The sequence below is a fragment of the Columba livia genome, chromosome 15 (genome assembly GCF_036013475.1).
Source record: "Columba livia isolate bColLiv1 breed racing homer chromosome 15, bColLiv1.pat.W.v2, whole genome shotgun sequence".
Taxonomy (NCBI): domain Eukaryota; kingdom Metazoa; phylum Chordata; class Aves; order Columbiformes; family Columbidae; genus Columba; species Columba livia.
This window is the reverse complement of record NC_088616.1, coordinates 9,393,973-9,413,235: the sequence shown is the minus strand read 5'-3', so window position 1 is coordinate 9,413,235 and position 19,263 is coordinate 9,393,973. Positions and strand designations below refer to the sequence as shown.

At 41.1% G+C, this 19,263-nt stretch overlaps 1 protein-coding gene across 4 annotated transcripts in view; it reads right to left on the bottom strand.

The window, feature by feature from the left end:
* Positions 1-19,263, bottom strand: part of CRAMP1 (cramped chromatin regulator homolog 1) — a 40,277-nt gene that overhangs the window by 4,967 nt on the left and 16,047 nt on the right. For all 4 annotated transcript variants that reach the window (XM_065030565.1, XM_065030564.1, XM_065030563.1 and 1 more), the window contains exons 7-20: positions 17,207-17,292; positions 16,515-16,638; positions 15,306-15,387; positions 13,007-14,272; positions 10,769-10,946; positions 7,633-7,814; positions 6,890-6,964; positions 5,767-5,848; positions 4,940-5,044; positions 3,803-3,981; positions 3,158-3,238; positions 1,634-1,868; positions 1,137-1,301; positions 335-480 (exon numbers count right to left, since the gene is read on the bottom strand). In XM_065030565.1, coding sequence (XP_064886637.1) covers positions 335-480; positions 1,137-1,301; positions 1,634-1,868; positions 3,158-3,238; positions 3,803-3,981; positions 4,940-5,044; positions 5,767-5,848; positions 6,890-6,964; positions 7,633-7,814; positions 10,769-10,946; positions 13,007-14,272; positions 15,306-15,387; positions 16,515-16,638; positions 17,207-17,292 — 2,986 coding nt within the window. The remainder of the gene's footprint in view (positions 1-334; positions 481-1,136; positions 1,302-1,633; positions 1,869-3,157; positions 3,239-3,802; positions 3,982-4,939; positions 5,045-5,766; positions 5,849-6,889; positions 6,965-7,632; positions 7,815-10,768; positions 10,947-13,006; positions 14,273-15,305; positions 15,388-16,514; positions 16,639-17,206; positions 17,293-19,263) is intronic.

Below are 19,263 nucleotides of genomic sequence, written 5' to 3'. Positions count from 1 at the left end.
TGTAGAAAAACTGTATAAATATTACCTCTAACACAATAACTGCATTTGTACACAAAATTTGATTCTGCAGGACACTTAATAAAAGGCCTTTCAAAATTCTCTCATCATTAAAGCCATTTTTAAATGATACTTGCTTCCTCTGAAGCCTCCCATGCTGCTGCTCTGTTGTGCCTAAAATGGTGGCATCTTCCTCTTAAGACCGTACCCCTGCTTTACTAAGCTGAAGTGCAGATGTCAAAACATCTTTAAGTATCTTGAGAGGTATGATGGACAACGTGCAGTAGCAGTGCATTAAAAAAGGAAGCAGACAGCTGAATGTAGTTTGATGACATACCTCTGCTACATCTGCCAGAGACCGTGACACAAAAGAATCCCGTGAGTTTCCATCCAGAAGGCTGGGTCCCAGTAAGGAGGTGCCACTGGCAGTCCCAACAGGAGTTGGCAACATTTTTCGTCCCTTCTCAGGGGAGATGAAACTTGCTATAAAGAACAGGCACATGAGTAAGTCACTGCTCTGAATGCTTGCAATTGGGAGAATAAAGAGACAAGACAAGGAAACAGAAAATGTAGGACACATCTGTTTCTCTCATCTCTTAAAAATTATGTGTTATGAGCATGAACCACCATCAGCATATTGCTAAGAGTACAGAGACTCAGCACACTGGCCTCACTAAACATTAATTAAAAAACCCCAACCAAACCCCAACCAAACCAAGTGATCTCACATCTTTGAGATTATGCTCACCAAGCACAGAACAAAACCTATTTTTCCAACAGCAGGGCCAAGGGCATCTTTTCATTCTGGCAGAACAGCCAAAATGTCTCAACCTAACTGATGAGTCAGGCTCCAAACAGAATACAAAGAACTGCCAAGGTATTATTTGCCCCAAGGTATGGGCCCCAATCTAACAACAGGATATTTTCAGGAGCAGACTTGTAAAGAGAAAGAAAATGTATTCAAGGCAACACTGCTGAAATGAAAATGTAAAAGGAAGAATTCTACAAACATCCTACTGCATTTACAGTTTTCCAAACGATCCACTTCTAATAAACAGCTTTTTTCTTCTTTTGAAAAAAAAAAAAAAAAAGAAAGAAAAAGACCTTTTTGTTGTAGTTCTCTGCATACTGACACTTACAAAACAAGCTGCTGAGAGACGAGTCTGTGGAGTCATTGGGGTACCACTGGGGATCATGGCTGGGAGAGGCAATCCAGTTCTGTTGAGGACTACTGGATGGGGACGGAAGACTTTTGGAGCTGTCACTGCCATTCAGCTTTGCAGGAGAGAGAGAAACACCTTCACCTGTAAGCCAATGTCAGGAATCACTGATTCAGTCCATATAGTAAAGTTACAGGACACTGCACTGATTTACGTTTAGAAAGAAAAAAACCAAACACCACCACACAACAACAATTAAAAAACCAAAACAAAACTAAAACAAAACCAAACAAACAGAAACCCAAACACACACACACACACCTATGTGCCAGAATATAAAGGCTAGGCACATAATTTTATTTCTAACAAATACTGAAAAAGAAATAACCAAGAACTGCTTCCTGGAAAAGTTTCTGCTGACATGTAAGATGTCAGGGATTTCTTAACAGGAAGGCTTTAGCTAAGCCTGGACTTACTGTATTGACCAGAGCTGATGGCTATTTCAATGATAGAATCACTGATTTGTGTGGCAGGTTCTCCTTGAGAAAGCACATCTTCAGGTGGTCCAGGCAGAGAAATATCCAAGAGAGCAGAAACATTTGGAGGAGAGAGCCGGGTGCTGGAAGCCTCTGATGAGGGAAGTGGAGGGGTAGAAAGACCATTTTGGAGAGGAGCCTTGGACAGTTCTGACAGAGAAAGGACTGATGTGCCCTGTTACAAGAAACAGAGTCAATTGTTCATGCAATTATGAAGGACTTGGAAATCTTTCTGAAAAGCGACAGCTTAGCTCCTAAGCATCAGACTAAAATCAGATTTTTTTTTAAAGGAGGACTAATAATCCAGCAGATAATCCTAAAATTTTAGAAATATATTACTATTAATATATTTGTATTATTTTCATTAAAATATCTGTAAGCATAACCAAATACACTTCAGCCCATATCCTGCCTGATCATCTGAAAAAACATCTGTAACATTCTAAAGAATATTTAATACAGCCTACATAACAGAAACAAGCATAATAATAACATTAATGTGATTTTGATGAATCTACAAGATAGTTCTAAAGAATGAAGTATTAATTTGCCTTTTTGTAGACAAAAAACCCTGTAACTGTTATATAAATATTGTGAACTGCTAACTCACTCCTCTTGACAGCCAGACTCGCAAAACTCAATTGATCTTTTTTTAAGGAGTCTCATTGTTAGTACCTCATCATAGACCTGTTTGTGATTTTTTTCTGTAGTATACACCAAGCTGCTCTGAGAGCAAGAACCAGAACCTAAGGCCCCATTACCACAAGTAAATGCCCAGTAGGTTCATGTCCTAACATCTGTGCCATCAAAAAATATTCTTCTCCTGTATGCTCTCCAATCAAATTAATTTGACCTTGTTCACCTGTACCTGTTACAGGCAAAGTGGAAAGTGACAAAATGAAAGCCTAACACAGGGTCCTGGATCTCTTTGGAGAAGGAACTTGGGGATAGGATGACAATACTCTTACAACTTAGATACTTAAAAAGTAACTGTGGTAGCACCTATGTCTTATTGGATCCAGCATAAGGAAAATTACTTCTCTGAAGAGGATGCTGGCATAACAACCATATTTCTAGTCTTAACATTCTTCCTTCAGCAACATAGAAGCAGCAGGATTGCCAACTGCTGACATCTTTGTGATGTCTAAAACACACATGTACAATACAGCAGAGTAATTATAAACTCCCACACTGGATCAAGAAATACATAAAATTTGTTCGTCCTTCAGAGGTCAGACTGTCAGCTTTGCTTTGCTTTTTTAGAGAACGGCACCCACATAAATTTAAGCAGCTTTCCTAAATTTCTTTCTTTAAATTTCTTCAGATGCTAGAGATTTTGATTCCCATAAAACAGTACCAATGGTGTACAACTACCTGGGAACCTGGGGTTTTAAGGAGTCCTACCAGTGTTGTTTTCAGAGCACTACCAATTTCATACAACTCAATTTTCAACACATACTCTACCTGGAAACCATCAGGAACTGCCTCCTGCTCGTGCCGCGTTGGCAGACTGATGAATGGCACCCGACACCCGGGGCCTGAGCCCTACAATCACAACAGAAATCATGTGAGTGACAAATGTTCACAGAGACGCTGCAAATTGAGCTGGGGAGGTAAGAGACAAGTGCACATCGTCTTTTATGAATGCTCTTCCTACTATCAAGCCTTTCAATATCGTCCATCAATTCCCTGAGAAAATGACATGGACTAACACGTATCTGGGTCTCAATGAAAGAAACAGCAAGGAGAAATCACAACTTCCATTCCAAATACAGCCTTTGAAGTTCATGTTTTGCCCCAAAGTCCCTCCTGAATTATTGTTTATTGAAATACGTCTATTTCTTTTCAAGCCCAGATTTCCCAATGGCCAACTTAATCTCCTAGCTGAAAGCTATTTTATCAGATAAAAATCTGTTCAATGGGACAAAGACACACTATACAACAAAAATACGCACTATACAACACAGACTGGGTCTGCCATGATAAAAGTGTCAAACCACAAGCTCCAGGAGAAAGCTCATTAAAGAGTAATTAATAATACAGCTCATTTACACCATGGAAGAGCAAGACACTTAACTACGTTTAGAAGTACACTCAAGAGACTCTGACCTCTACAGCAGCGATGGAGCCTCCATTCTGATGCGCTGCTGTTGACTCCTGCCCTGTTACCACCGTGGTCACTCCATCTGGTGACAATGGAGACACACCTGACAAACCGTCTGTATCCAGGACCGGCATAGGGCTACCAGGGATAATACCAGCACTTTTAGCTGCTAAGTCAATAGCACCTTTTGTGAAACAAAAAAGCAGAAAACATATTACAAGCCTTTTCTTCAGGCAATTATTGTGACTCATCTAAAAGATTACTTTTTAAAACTGCCCAGTGTCCTAACTTTACAGCTATATCAGTTGTTCCTCTCATGAAGTCTAACATGTCTTTTAGCTAAAATGTTTCATTTTCCTGCTCTGTTCCAAGATGTTACCAGGTACATCAAAACAGTGTAAAGAAACACACTAGTTCTGCCCCCCTGCCCTTCTTTGTTTTCTTTTTTGTCCTGCAAATTGTCAAGCATTTGGTTATGCAATTTATAGAAATTTCCTATGGTTTACTAGAGGAGCTACAAAAACAACCCAGCTTCATTTTATTACCTTGCTACTATAAGTCATTTAGACTCCATATAAAAAATGTTTGTTGCAGGGTAAACCTCACCCAGATCTTCTAAAATCCACTTAAAACATCTGAATGTCTTCCGATTATAGAGAATCCTGAAAGTCAAACTGAGGCAGTCATTGTTCTCAGGTCACTAATCCTTCTCATTATGGAACTCATTCTTTTGTTGCAAGACAGTATCTGCTTGGGGTACACTGGCATGTTTTCTTTCTTGCAGAATTCACAATCCCACTTTAGTAGATATAAGCAAGTTTATTTCAAATATGTCACAAGCCATTTTCAAAGTGGTGTTACAACAAAACATGGCAAAAGTGCTCAACTGTGATTACAAATTCTAAGCCCTTGCTTTGCCTGCAGGTCAGACACACCAAAGGAACCTAGTTCAGACTGTCCCACCATGGCCTGCTCCTTTCTGCAGTCACACAGAGCCACAGAAAGCACAATATCATAACACAGCTGTTGTCTTTAACTTCCAAAGGCACTACTGATTTTAACTAGGAAACAGAAACCAACAGTGTAACATCATACAGATCACAACAGACCGTGACTCTCATTCTGTTTCAGAAGTGACTTACTAGACAGATGGTTGGTAGCTTGTGCTGGAAGAACTTTGGGCACAATTGGCCGAGAAACAGCAGCTTTAGTCAGTGAGGACTGGATTGGCCGAAATGAACCTCTCCCTAGGGTGAAGGATTAAACACCTCTCAGCAAATGAAATCAACATCTTTAAAGCTGAGCACAACACAGTTCAATGGAAGTGAACAAGGAATGCAAGCAGTAAAGACAAGGAAACAGCCATGCGATGCACTAACTGGTGCCTTGTCACCAAACTGCAACAGCAAGTGTTGCTGTGGTGTTGAAGGTGCTTTCATTATTTTCAGTGAAGATAACCTTTAAGGTCTCATGCTGATTTTTGAGATTTAAGCCAAGATGGGCGATCACCTGTACTACCATTGTACTCAACAGTGTATCAGCAGAAAAGGACCAATGGGCAGTATATTGATTAGACCGTATGACATCTCAACAGTATCTCAGGTACTAGGAAGATCCCATTGTAACATCTAGACAAATGAATACACCCTACATGAAAAAAAAAAACAGATCTAAGTAGTTTATTCCAAAATTTTGTGTCCTTGCAGAGAACTCTCTACTCTTCCCTGCTCTCAATACTGGGAAATGGAAGAAAAAGATTTATGTAACAATTGTGACTTGCTTAACAATGATCCAGGAGAACAATTCCATCATCCTGTAGGAAGTGACTCAAGCAACTGGTAAATGACTCTGTGGTTTTGAAAGGGTATTTCCCTCTTTTTTTAGAAATTATTCCTTCATGCAGTTTTAAGGGACACTTTCCAGTCCATCTCATGGCAACATAAAAGAGACAGAAGATATACAGACTCACCTGTAATGGATGAGTTGGATAAGATAGAAAAGGAACAGACATGCTGGGACGGGTTTCCAGATGGCCTGGGGAGCAGCGTTCTCTATGCGAGAGAAATAACAATAAACCAGAACATATTTAAACACAGAACAGAGGGTAAAGCTCATCTTCTAAAGCACAGAAGTTCATGGTGCCTTCCAGAATAAGCAGAGTATTTACATGGCATGACTGTCGTGCCACAGACAGCAATAAGGGTCCACGTATTCTTGAGAATGAAGCTGTAGATAGGAATCGTGTGTTTTCTCTGTCAACTACTATAAGAGAAAATTTCCACATGGACAATGATCTGAGACGTGCTACTTAGAATTATATTCCTTTCTGATTATTCTTGCAGTAATTTCCAAATCTCTCACAGGATTTACAGCAGTGATCTTAAGGATGGGATCTAGTCTGTGTGCAAACCGATCTTCCATTACAATTAAACAAGTGTGAAGTAACGAGGCAGCTGTACATACTCGGGAGCTCTTAAAACCAGTGGAATTGCATAGACCAGAATATCTTAGTACCAAAGCCCAGCGCGTATGTAATTTCTAGGTCTCCAGAGTTCCATGGTTACTTCTTCCACACATCTCCTTGCAAGTCCCTTTTTTTTTTCCAGAAGTCATTGTTTCTTCAAACAGTGTGATGTTTTATATCACTACAGACGTTTATGACTCCCCCAGTTTAACAGTCATTAGTGAGGAGGACGCAGGAAAAAATATCTACAGGGAGCTGTTGCGGCAGTAGCACCCACAGCTCTACCAATGACAGTCAGGATAACACACGAACACGCCGCTTGTGCGTCAGGTCCAGCTGCCCCAAACAGCAGAACCTGCTTTCAGGTGAGGGCCTTTTTTATTATTTCTAAACTACCTCATGCACTGGGCTACCACTGTTGTTGACATTCCTCGTACAGGGAACATAACATGGCTGGCTACAATAAAGATTAAAATGCTCATTCCTTCATATGCTCAGTTTCACTTTTCCTCCAGATGTGTGAGGAAAGTTCAGTTTTTTGTTTCTGTTAGGGGCAAATCATTACAGCCTTACTGGTATCTATTCAGGAAGCAAAACAGGCATTTCACACTTTGCCAGTTGTTCTGACCTGTACTACTAATGGCTTCCGCAAGTGCCTGTTCCGTAACTTCCTTGGCTTTGGCAAGAAGAAGTCCGACTGCATCTGGACAAGAACAGGAAATACATTAGAAAGTATTTTAAGCATGCAAACACAAATAAATTATACCCCCAAACTCTGTTTTTAAGTAAAGTTCTACCTATTTATTATTTGTTTCAGACAGCAGAATAGTCTTTCTGCTAGAGTAGGAAGATTTACCACCAGGAATGTTTGGGTTGTTTTGGTTTTTCCTTTTTTGTCTGTTTTATGGAGATAAAGCTTTTTGCCAAAAACATCATTTTGCTACCTAACTACTGCAGCTTGCTAGGAAATTGTTACTGAGATTGCATATATAACATAACACAACATAAAGTATTTGAATTAAATACAGCAATGAGGTTGTATTAACGCTAGCTGCCAGATAAGAAGGATATCAGTTTTGCTAAACTTGGCAAATACATTTGCTGAAGCAACTTAATTAGAGAGTGAACCAGTTTCATCAGGCTGTGCAATAGCATTCAGATTCAGATCTGAAAAGGTCATGCCACTTGCAAGTATAGTTACATAGTTAGAATTGGACTAATCTCAGGTAACCAGAAGCAGAATCTCATGACCAGAAGCACTGCTTCACAGGGAAGCCCACGCTTTCTGAAGACCCAAAAAAACCTGGTAATACCAATGGATACTGGCTCAGACACAATATGCTACTTTTTTCCTTCGGTCATCTCACTTACACTGATTGTGTCTAAGTGCTGCCGGAAGGTCAGTTCTGCTTCTTTGCTGGGCAAGAACAGTTTCCCATGGCGGCTGTTGGGTGGTAGAGTTGTAGGAACGGCAAAGAGTCCACCGTCCGCATCAGTGCTTCCAGAACTTGAAGGACCAGCCACCAAGAGAGGTCTAGGGAGATTTCTCAAACCTAGAAGATTTTAACAACAATTTAAATGAAGTGAAAACAAACAGCAAGTAACTATTCAGTAACTGAAGGACAATACAGAGTGCTGGGGCTTTGGGATTCTGGTTCTGCCACCATCTGTTTGTGATCTCAAATCATGAAAGTCTCGATACTTCAGTTTTCCCACCTGCAGATGAACAGTATTTACCTGCTCCACAAGGACACTGCAAACATTCACTCGCCTTGAAATCCCCGGAAAAACGGGGTTAAATGCAATCTTATGCTACTAAGGAAACTAGAATCTAAACACCCGGTTTTAAGCCCCACACAGACTGTGTTAACCAGTTTATCTTGTAGAAATACTTTAGAGCCCTTCCCATGAAATGAATTGTATATCCACCATTCCTTTTGTAGGGGAAGCTAATAAAAACACAGATTCATTCCACAATATTTATGTTTTGTTTACACTCTCCGCCAACCCCCATGGTAATTTAAAGTGCAACCCAAAAAAAGTCATTCTGGTGACAGAGAAATGAAAGAGCAGGGATCCATTTACCAAAATATCTTCCAGAAGACAGAACTTTTTTAAAAAAAGTTAGTCCCCAGAAGTGCTCGCTGCATGTGCAACACCGGGTTTCCTTACAACAGACAGTGATGGTGATTTCACACTCACTGCATCCCTGCTTGTCCGGGTACCCCAGCATCTGGTGGAGAACTTGGCTGGGAGGCAGGAGCCACCTGCCTGGGCCACCCCAATGCAGAGATGGGCACGCACAACAGTAGTCAGGAAGTGTTTTGAGAACAAACTGTATTTACCTAACAAATAAACCTGTAGGTTTTATTATCCTCCTGTTTAAAAGATGAAATTGCCACCTCCACCTTCTGCTCTAGATGCTGCTGCTTTTCCAAAGGATCAATTAAATGCAGAACAACATATAAATTTGTGCCTCTTGCCTGACCAGGAGTTGGAGAGAATTGTTGAAGATAATACACATGGTATTATCTTTAAAAAAAACAATAAAGGGATGCAACTATAATTACATAGTGATATTTTAAGCACTATAGGTGATGTTGCATCACAGCTGTCGTATCTCTCTGCACGATTCTTTTTATCCTCTTTTTTGTTTCTCCAGCTGGCTGTGTGGTTTTTATGGAGCTGTCTGTTTCCCAGCCCTTTCAGTTCTTCTGGAGCGTATACGCACGATCTTCTAATCTTTATTTTCTACTGAGAAAGCCAAATCCATTTATCTTTAAATAAAAAACACAGAAGATGAAAACCAAAAAGCAGCTAGCACCTAGACAGACTCAAGACCAGAGTCTATAAGGGAACACACCTAGAACTCTCACCACCAAAAGTAACCCAGCTATTTGCTTTCTGACAGCCAAAGTACTGCAGTCGTTTAATAGCACTGTGTGTGAGGATACAAAGCAGCTTGATAATTACTGTATACTAAAGGCTGCAATCCAGACCACAAGCAATCCTGTTTTAGATCCAGGACACCCTGATCAGGGCTGATAAAAGGCATCCAGTTTGTCTACCAAAACGACACAACTCAGGGTGAAGATATTGGACTTGCTCAGGTATCTGTGTGACCTGTGGAATGCCACTACCTGAGGCCCAAGCACAGTGTATTACACCGGGCAGAATGCTTGGAAGCGAAACTAAGTAATTAGGTAGAAAGTTGTACTGAAACATGCTTTTACTGCTCCTCTGCTCCAGCCAAACAGCACTACTGAAGTCAACTTCAGTCTCTTCAGCACTGCACAAAAGCAGGAATACTGAGTCTGTATCTTTCAGTCTTGGCATTGCTCTCAAGACTATACACTTCATTATATGTGTTAAACCCTAGTGCTGCAGAGCCCTACTTGCAATTCTGTGATGTGAATCAAAGAGTAACATGGACAATTATATTTGTTTCTGAATCAATGAAGCTCTATGTAAACAGAACAGGTGTCTGTTTCCAGGGGATCAGATACAAAGTATTGTTATCTTGTTGCTGTTTCTGTCTGGGATCCTCTGCGGAGGATCCCTACTCTTCCTTAAAATGCTTCAGGAAGGATTTTCAAGGCATTAGGGAAGCATGAAGTACAATCTCATAAAAAATGAATGTTGCAAACTAAGGAAGTTTGATTCTACCTGCAAGTCTGATTTAAAAAGATTTGTCCTTCAAGCCTCTGTATCTCACTGAAGTGTAACAATTTATCTGTTTGATCTATTAAATTATTGGATTTTTACTAGATGTTTAAGTAAGTATGTCCTTGTCTGCAATGAAGCAGTGAAGCTCTAGACAAAGATTAAATTGCTATACCATTTTAAAATGAAAACCACACAGAGCATCAAGTATGTTTTGCATCATCAGTTAAATTGCTCATGGTCCACTGCTTCTTACAGCATGGGTTTGAAAAGGACAGCATAAAAATCACAATCGCTCCCAGTAACCCTGACACCTCCACAGACTCCCTGAAGTCATAAAACATTTGCTGGCGAATGCAACTGCACTGGAGAACAGAACTGAAATTTTTGGTCTGCATGGCTAGAGCTCACAAGTTATAGCAGCTGCACCTTCTATTAGAAGGTAATTCATAATCATTCCATCTTTTATGATGGCAGAATGGCAAATAAAATTTTTACTTTATCAACACACTTTACACCACATATTTACTCTCCTGCTCCATAAGCCTCCGCTCCCTGGAAATCCCCTACCCTGTAACACACATCAGCATCTTCTGTAGGAGCGACTCATGGGAGTTCTGCATTGTCAACTGTACTATTGACATGCCTTGTTTTGCAGGATTCAAGGAAATACTGAATTTAGGACAACTCTAAAGCAAATTATCACACACCAATATTCTTAAAGAGTTAAGTTCCTAAGAGTAAGAACACTCATTCTCCCGGTGGTACATTACTGGTATGTGCTCCTCATGGTACGAGGCACCCGCGGTCTGACCTCTTGAAATGGATCTGTACGAACACTCACCTGAGGAGCTGGACGCAGCACCGGGAGAAAAAGTCTTGTTGTTGCGAAGGGCAGATTGGTTTCGTGCACAGCCTGGACTCCTGGTGCTGATGGCAATGACCTTTCCCGGAGGAGTCAGAGACTGCTCCTCTTGCACAGGCTTTATAGGTGACGTGGCAACAGAGCTCATCTCTGGCGTCTAGAAATGCAGACACATTAGGTGAGCATTGGGTACCGTTACAACAAATATATTGTTAAACTCATGCTACATAGGAAGCTAAAAAAACATACAAACCTGACATACTATAATACCTTTAAGTAATCTAACCAATACCTCTGTGTGTGTGTGTGGTGGGCAGCAGAAATTCCCTTCCTGTGCGTTTAGCAGCATTAAATGTCATCAGTTTGAGATCATTAATTCATGTTACGATTGGGTTAACACTCAACAAGCTTCACACAGTGTGCTGGACCACCCCAGCATAAAAAGAAGAAAAAAAAGACAACACAGATTTGTCACAAAAATGGAAAAGGTCGTCTTTGTAATTCAGTGCAAAACTAATTTTCACAAATTCTAATTCCTCTGGTTGGAAGTACACCTGGACAAAAATATTTTGCTCTTAATTCTAATCAAGGAGAGACCAATAGTTTTGTGTTTTTTCCATCCTTTCTCCTATTTCATACTGTAATACAGCAATAGCAAGAGGCACATGGTAAGGTGCTTTACTAATTTTCCATGCCTATTCAGTTATTTCTTTAAGTTGTTTAAACACTTTTTCAGAAAATGCTCCCCTTTTAAGGGATCTGTGTGCAACCACAGGCATAAAATTACCACTCAAACTCATGAGTGACCGGCTATGTTACTTCTTTTTATTGGAATGTATGATACAGTAAATAATCTGAAAGAGCTCCATTGTTTGTCAGGAGCACGAAGCTACTCTGATTAAGACACTAAGAATGCTAAAGTGACAGGAAAACACTTGCAAATAGAAACCGCTGGTTTTCCCCTCCCGTCTTCTATCCCCCCCATCAAAGCCTAAGGACGTTTTTTTCCTAGTTTGTGATTGTTTAATAGTGTCATCCCTGGCTGTCACGTGTCACCAGAAGGAGATGCTAAAAGAGGAGACACTGTCACATATCTGCGAGATGTCAGACCAAAAGCCTTATAATTTAAACAAAGTCTATATCTGGAGCTGTATCTAAGCAGAGATGGTTCTAATTTTTTTAAATCCTACATTCTATGTCTATAAAATCAGGATCAAAAAGAGCTTCTAGGGTGGGGTGGTTAAGTCTGCACCAACAAAGAAAGATCAAAGAACTATGTGTGTTTGGGAATAGTGATATATTTTTATCTTATGCCACAATATGATGCAAATGATATCTAACTTACCTTATCTCCATCACAGGAATTTGGTCAGATAGGTTGGATTCAGTGTCTTTTTGGTCTTTAAAAGGATGTTTACTAAGTTTCAACTGGTTGCACTAGGCAGAAAGGGCTGCCCGGTTATCACAGGGGCAAATCTTAAACGTTGGTTACAGTGCATGAGAAGGAAAGCAAATTCATTCCCTGTTGTCTGCCTAAGGAAGATCTTTTTCTGGGTCTGTTAAACAACTATTCTAGAGTCTGGCAACTTTTACAAAAATCACTATGGCAGGCACAGTTACATTTGCTATGCTATCCCAAAAAAATAAATCCTTTTCACACTGATACTTGAATTACATAAACACTGGAAATTAAAGGTTGCAGTTTTCATGTAGAATATTAATCCCATCTGGGCTCCTTTTGTCACCCAGGCTCCACTTCCCACAAAAGGTTGGACCAGATGATCTGCCAAGGTCACTTCCAACCTGGGCTGTTCTATGAATGTGAGAGAGAATAGAAGGCATCCACCTAACCTAACCTTATGACTAATCTTTTCCATACTCACATTAAATGTTCACTGTAATACAACTGAGACCCACAGCAAACTAGGAACAAAAATGTACTGTAAAAAGCAAATGCAGCATACTGAGGAAAAGAAAGTCCACTCTAACGAGTTGGGTCGTGTTGTTGCCTTTAAAAAAAAACAACAAAACCTAAAAACAAACAAACAAACCACAACCAAAAACCAAACTGAAACAACAAAACAAAAAACTAAACCACTGGTATCTCCAAGATCTTGACAAGGCTGGTCATTGACTTACTATGAAAACAGGAGAGGGCAATTATTCCCCAGATGAAATAAGAGTTTAGCATCTGGAGCATGAACAAGAGCTACTTACTGGTTTGGGATTGACTTCAGTAGAGATGAGTTTTAAAAGGCAGTTTAGGAGTCTCTGCTTGTGAAGGGTGGTACCTGCAGGAACAGCACTTGACTCAGATGTTGGCTCCCTTGCATCCTGGGCTTCTGGCTCCAAGACAGCCAACCAGTCATATTCCAGCTGCAACTTGTTCGGTTTGCCCATCATGAGGTAGACTTCAGCCAGCGTGAGGCTCTCAGAAGTTCGTAGACTCCATCCTTCTTCTCTAACCTGTTGAGAGAGCCGGCTTGGGTCATCCTTGAGAGACTTTGTACTAGATTGTCCCTGAGGTGGAGGTGGAAATGAGGAGCCCAGCTTCTCTTGAGAATCCTCCATTACTGCATCTGTTATATCCTTGGTACAAGCATCAAGCTGCTGGCCCTGGCTGTGGCTAGCCTGAGTTTCGTATCTGGATGGGCCACTGCCGGGTGAAGCCACACCACCTCTCGGCAGCTGTGAACAGGAGTCAGGTGTCTCTGTGCTCCTCCCGCCTGGAAAAGCCACAGGAGAAGTATCACCAGATGCTGGAGTAGAGTCTTTCCCAGGCAGTTTGTCTGTGCAAGAACATTTCTCTGGGACAATCAGGTCCTGACAGGACTTCATGTACCGTGGGAATGGATCAAGCAGAGACAGTTCCTCCACATCAGGGATCTTACTGCAAGCACAAGCGGTGCTGCATGACGGTAGCACAGTTGCTTGGTCACCAGCCAGGGCCTCCCCGCCCTCCACACAGAAGGCCACTGAGCTCAGCTTCTCATGGTTCCCTCCCGGATCCTGAAGCCCAGAAGGCGGTTTTTGGAGAGAATTAGTGATGCCAAGATTCGAGGCTGTTCCTTCCAACAGGCCAGGCTCTGGGGGGCCATCTTCAGTGCTTGCAGAAACTTCAGCTGTGGGCTGAGAGGTTCTGCTTGACTCTGTAGTGCTCTCTGCCCTTCCAAGACCTTTACCTTCTGTTCCCCGCGTGTATTTCAGCTGTCCCCTAGCTGTCCCCTGACCACTCTGTATGCCCAGGATCTGCGCAGGGGGTAGTAAGTGAGACTCTTTTGTGTTCTGTTTGCATTTGCCGGTTTCCTGCCAATGCACTGTGCAGAAAGCCTTGGAGTGGACCACTCTGGCTACCCCAGGCAGTGGAGTGAGCGTACAGTTCTCTCCTGGGAAGAGATGGAGCATCACTTTCTCCTCTGAGAAGCTGCCTCTTGTTTCCGAGTCTCTGGAGTCTTGAAGCTGCCGTTCTTCTAGTGTTTTACGCTAAAAAAGATGTGTCAAAGAATACAACAACCATCTGCCCCTTCCCAACAAGCACCTCGCAGCCTATTTTGCAAGTCAAAAAAAAAAAACCAACAAAAACTGATCAAGGCCATGTTCTCTATTCAGCACAGGTATGAAGACTCCATGAACAGAAATAAACTCCTTTTGTGGTGATAAGGTCTACACGAAGACTTGCTACAAGCACAAACTAAATCTCCGTTTCAGACAAAATTACTCAACTCTGCTTCACATACCATTGTAATTGTAAAAAAACCCAACTCACTGATAAACCTCAATAAAACCAAGCAAAAAACGCCAATGCATAGCAAAACAGACTCCCTGTTCTGTGCAGTAACCTCCATCTTTTATGTTCTGACATCCTTCTAAGTTTCAAGTGCTATGCTGCTACTTCTTCCAGGCTCACAAATTAAACAGAAAAGCCTGAATTAGAGGACTAAGAACAGGATATAGCAAACCGGTCAACAGGAGAACAGAACTGCTGTTAACTCACAAATCCTTTTACCCCAGGGATCAAAGTTCAGAGGGAGGGATGTCTCTAACAGCACATAGATACACGACAGGTAGTAGCAGCTACCCAGACAAGAAGCTTAAGCCTTCATTTGGTGAAACTGCATGAAGCAAGTGGAAAGATCTGGCCTTAATCTCTTTGCCAAAATTGGAAACAAAATCATCAGTTATTATCCAGGTTTCCATGGATGTCACCCATCTATAACAAAACAGAGTAAGACACTGTTTAGGAAACTAAATAAAGGCATGGAGCTTCATTTATTACTAACCAGCTTTTCAGGGGAACATAGTAGAGAAATGTTGAGGTAAAAGTGGAATATTATGGGATTTCCCAAGAAAGGCTCTGATAGTGATGCTGAGATACTAACCTCTACTTTTCCTAAGCACAGGCTGGTAAATTTATGAAGTAGAATCACATTTCTGATGCAAAAGTTAGCTCAGAATAAAAAGGGAATTGCTTCTGGGACACTTACATACAGAACAGACTTAAGCAGAAAAAGGATACAATACGCACTTCATGGAGAGCCCACTTCTGCTTCAGGAACTCAATGAGGCTGGAGACCTTCCGATGTAACTCCACAATCATCCTGTAGGCAAGATAAACAACGCAAGGGAACCAAGAAAAAATGTCAGCACAAGTTCAAATCATCAAATCCTTGATGCTGGAGTGGGAATTAAGGGAAAAAACTGGCATTCTGTAACACAAGGACAGAGAACACACCTACCAAGCCCCAAGCTTTAAGAAAAACAAACAAAAACACAAAGGAAAACAAAAACATGTTATCCTGCAACTTTAAAATCCAGATAATTCACAAATAAGAAAGACCTAAGAGCCTATCAGATAAATCTGATTGCCATGATTCAAGACACTCGTTTATCCAGATGGAAGAAGACAGGAAAAGATGGTACAATTTAGCTAAATGACAGAAGTGCAGGCAAGGCACAAAACTACCACATGAGGGGGTCGCTCATGTGGTTGAAGCAAAGAACAAAAGGGGCACCAAAAAAATCCCAAACATTTACTTTTTGCTCTCAAAGCATTTTACAAAATAAATCTAATGCTAAAAATCTTGATTCTCCTCTCTGCATGGTCATTATAACCAAGTACTTGCTTTGAAAGAGCAATCAACATCACAGAGGCCTTGCTTCTGCCCTCAGTCTTGGACTGAATCTAAGTACCAGGATGATGAGCCATCGATGACACTGAAACAACAGCATCAACTACCTTTTGCAGGGAGGAGATTAAGCTACAAATACTTTCCTTTCTGCTAGTATCACTGTGTTGCAGTTGACACATTCAGAGTCTTGGTGCAGGTGCCTCTGACCATTGTTTTACTTCTGTCTCCTGTGCCTCTGTTTCATGGTACATTCAACACAAATTTTAGTAGAACTAGTGCCGCATCTCTCTATTTTACGTGTGCTCTGACAACTGCGTTAGGTAGCACAAAGTATATTTATCTCCAACTCTAGGAGTTTCTATCATTACTCGAGCTAAAAGACAAAAAGAACAGCAGCAATCCAATTTTCAAGTCTGACACCTCATGTTTACAACAATCATGTACCCTGGCTGGACAAAGCCTTCAGAACAAGTCCATTTAAGCAAACTGCATTATCAAAGATGAACTGTCGAGTTGGCAGATAGTGGGAAGATAGTAGAATGCTGCTCATGCATTTCCCTGTTCTGTTCTGAGTACCACAATCAGTTCTTCATTACCTAAGACGTGGGTTCTGGGCAAGACTCTGTACTCGAGCCCACGCATGATTATTTCGTGGCTGCAACTCCACAGGGACCTTGAGAGGAAGACGTACTGGTTTCTGGTCCTCTTCATCACTAACGCCTGAAGGGAGACGAAGCACAAAGGGTATGGGTCAAAGCAAGGACAACTCAGTCAGAACACTATCTGCCCAAGAAACTTTGAACGAGTACAGTATTTCAGACCTTTAAACTGCACTGATTCTACTTATTGTGTGGGGGAAGAAAGAGGAAGAAAAAATAATAATAACAATAAAATCACACATAGCTGAACTGGAGAAGCTAAAAAAAAGTCTAAAATGCTCAATGTTAAACAACATACTACTGCTTATTCACTGGCACAAGGGACTGAACTTCACATACAGTGAAAGCACAACTGGTAAAGCAGGAGCGATCTTGGCTGGTGTAGCTATTTCCTTTTCAATTTAGTTAGTGACTCCAGGACTTAGAGAGCTGGGTGGGTCCCAAAGTTATTGGAATCATACAAGCAAACAGGATAAGTAAGACAATAGAGACATATCTGTGACCAACACAAATGTGAAACAGCACACATCCCCCTGCCAGTGATGTGCACATCAAAACAGGCCTACTCTCCCTCATATTCTTCTGACCATCTCTTAAAACCTTTTCACATTCCAGCATCTCTCACTTACCATCTGGATCACAGAGTTTCTTCAAAGCCCTGCACATCGGAGCTTTGATGCGAAGGTTTCTGCCTTTGTAACGAACAGTCGTAGCCCTGAATACATTGAAAAAGAAGTATGTACAGGTACCATTAACAAACGTTCGTGAATACATATGTATTAGGGACACGGTCAAATGCAGTCATGGCTATAGGAATGAACAAGAAATAAAAGGGTTTGCAGTGCATATTCACAAGAGCCTTCAATCTTTTCTATCTCCCTACTTTTCATTATAGAAATGCTACTCCTGTGACCCTTCTCTTCCAGACTTTCATGCAACACTGGGCTGTCTGTTTAGGGAGGGATTGCTATTTTATAAAGCGGACCGGAATTATGTTACTTCAGTTGAAGAGAACCCTCAGAGATAGCTTCTTCATAAAAGACAAGTAGTTCTGCTTTAGCCTCCTCTTTATACTCCTACCTCTTAATTATGGGAAGAACAAGTCAAAAGTTTTTGAAGAGTCTTCCATTCTGGAATAGCAACATCACATCTGCTGCAGAAATGAGCTCTAACAGCTTGTATGGGAATCTGAACAAAGTAACTCTTACAGTATGGTTTCACTGTCTTTTGGCTTTAATGCCACATTAACAACTATAAAGATCCTTAAGAGCAAGAGACAGTTTTTGTTTTCACACAGTAGAACTATTTGAGTTCTTCACTCAATCAGCCCAATGCTTTGTTTTTAGAGACTTAAAAGGCAAACTCTGAGACCAAAGCCACCAATGGCAGTATTTGCTACCTAATAGTTCAAGCAATAAAGATCAGGTAGCACAGAAGCAGCATTGAACACAAGTCTCTGCAAGTAAAATGAAGTTATGAAGAATATTCCTACAGCAGGATCTTATGTTTTCCTGTGCTGATAAGAAGACATCAGGTAGAAAGAGCACTTGTCTATACTGCTCAGGGAGAAATTCTCAAAAGGGCAGCAGAAGTGAAGCCAGACCTGAGAAGATGGAGCTGATGAGGAGTATAGCTCAAACATTTCACTTCCTAAGCTGTGAGCTTCTACAGATTCAGAATATCCCAGGGCTGGAAGGGCAGATTTCCTCAACTTGCACTGAGCTGCCAGAAGCTCAAGGGAACGTGTCAGCCCCCACTCCTCCTAACGAGCCCCGACACAGAAGTAGTGATGGCACAACCGATCAGGAGAAGAGAAGGCTCTCAACTGCTGAGGAGAAACTAGCAATAGTGCTACTTAAGAAAAAATAAAAGAGACCTAAGAGCTACTTGTCTGGTTTTAAATAATGCTTCCTATTTCCACATCTGCAACAGCAGACAACACTACAGCTGCTGTAACAGAAGCATTGTTGTTACTTCTCCTCCTTCAACTTAACGCCAACTTGAACTGTTTGAAGACAGCGGGTCCCATCGAGTGCAATGGCCTATCTCTGCCAGTGGAAAGACTCTTGGAGGAAGACACAGGAACACTTGTGGGTATCTAGTCAATGACATAAGGCAATGATGAAAGGTAAAACTTCCTCCTGGCCATGGCAATGGACACCTGAGCCTTCATGCATGATATTAAACATCCTCTTGTCATTAAAGTGCAAGTATGATTTTATCAGAAAAATCAGCATTTTTTAGAAACTAAATTTCCTGAAAATAAGTTTAATCACGTGCAGCTAGCACCCTCCTCCTTTTTTTTTTTTAAATGTGTAAATAAACTAAGTTTCAATACAAGTGAGGACAAGATCAGTATGAATTAACACAAACTCACTTATGTCAAGTTAATGGGTACTGCCATGTACACACAGGAAACTCGACTACAGGTTCTGCTGCTCTCAAACTCAGCTGGTCAGTGTTTGGACAACTTCCCTCCTGGGTCTGAACCTTTAGGTGGAGAATCTCCACTTCTTTTCACAAGCCCAAACGTTGGTCTCAGCCAGCAGGCAGGAGCTGCAGCCTCGTACAAAAGCACCTGGTGCAAAACCTGAAGGACTTCACATAACATGTTTGCATTAAATAAAAACCTATATATATATATATAACATTTCTCTATCCAGCGCTTATTATTATTTCCTCTACG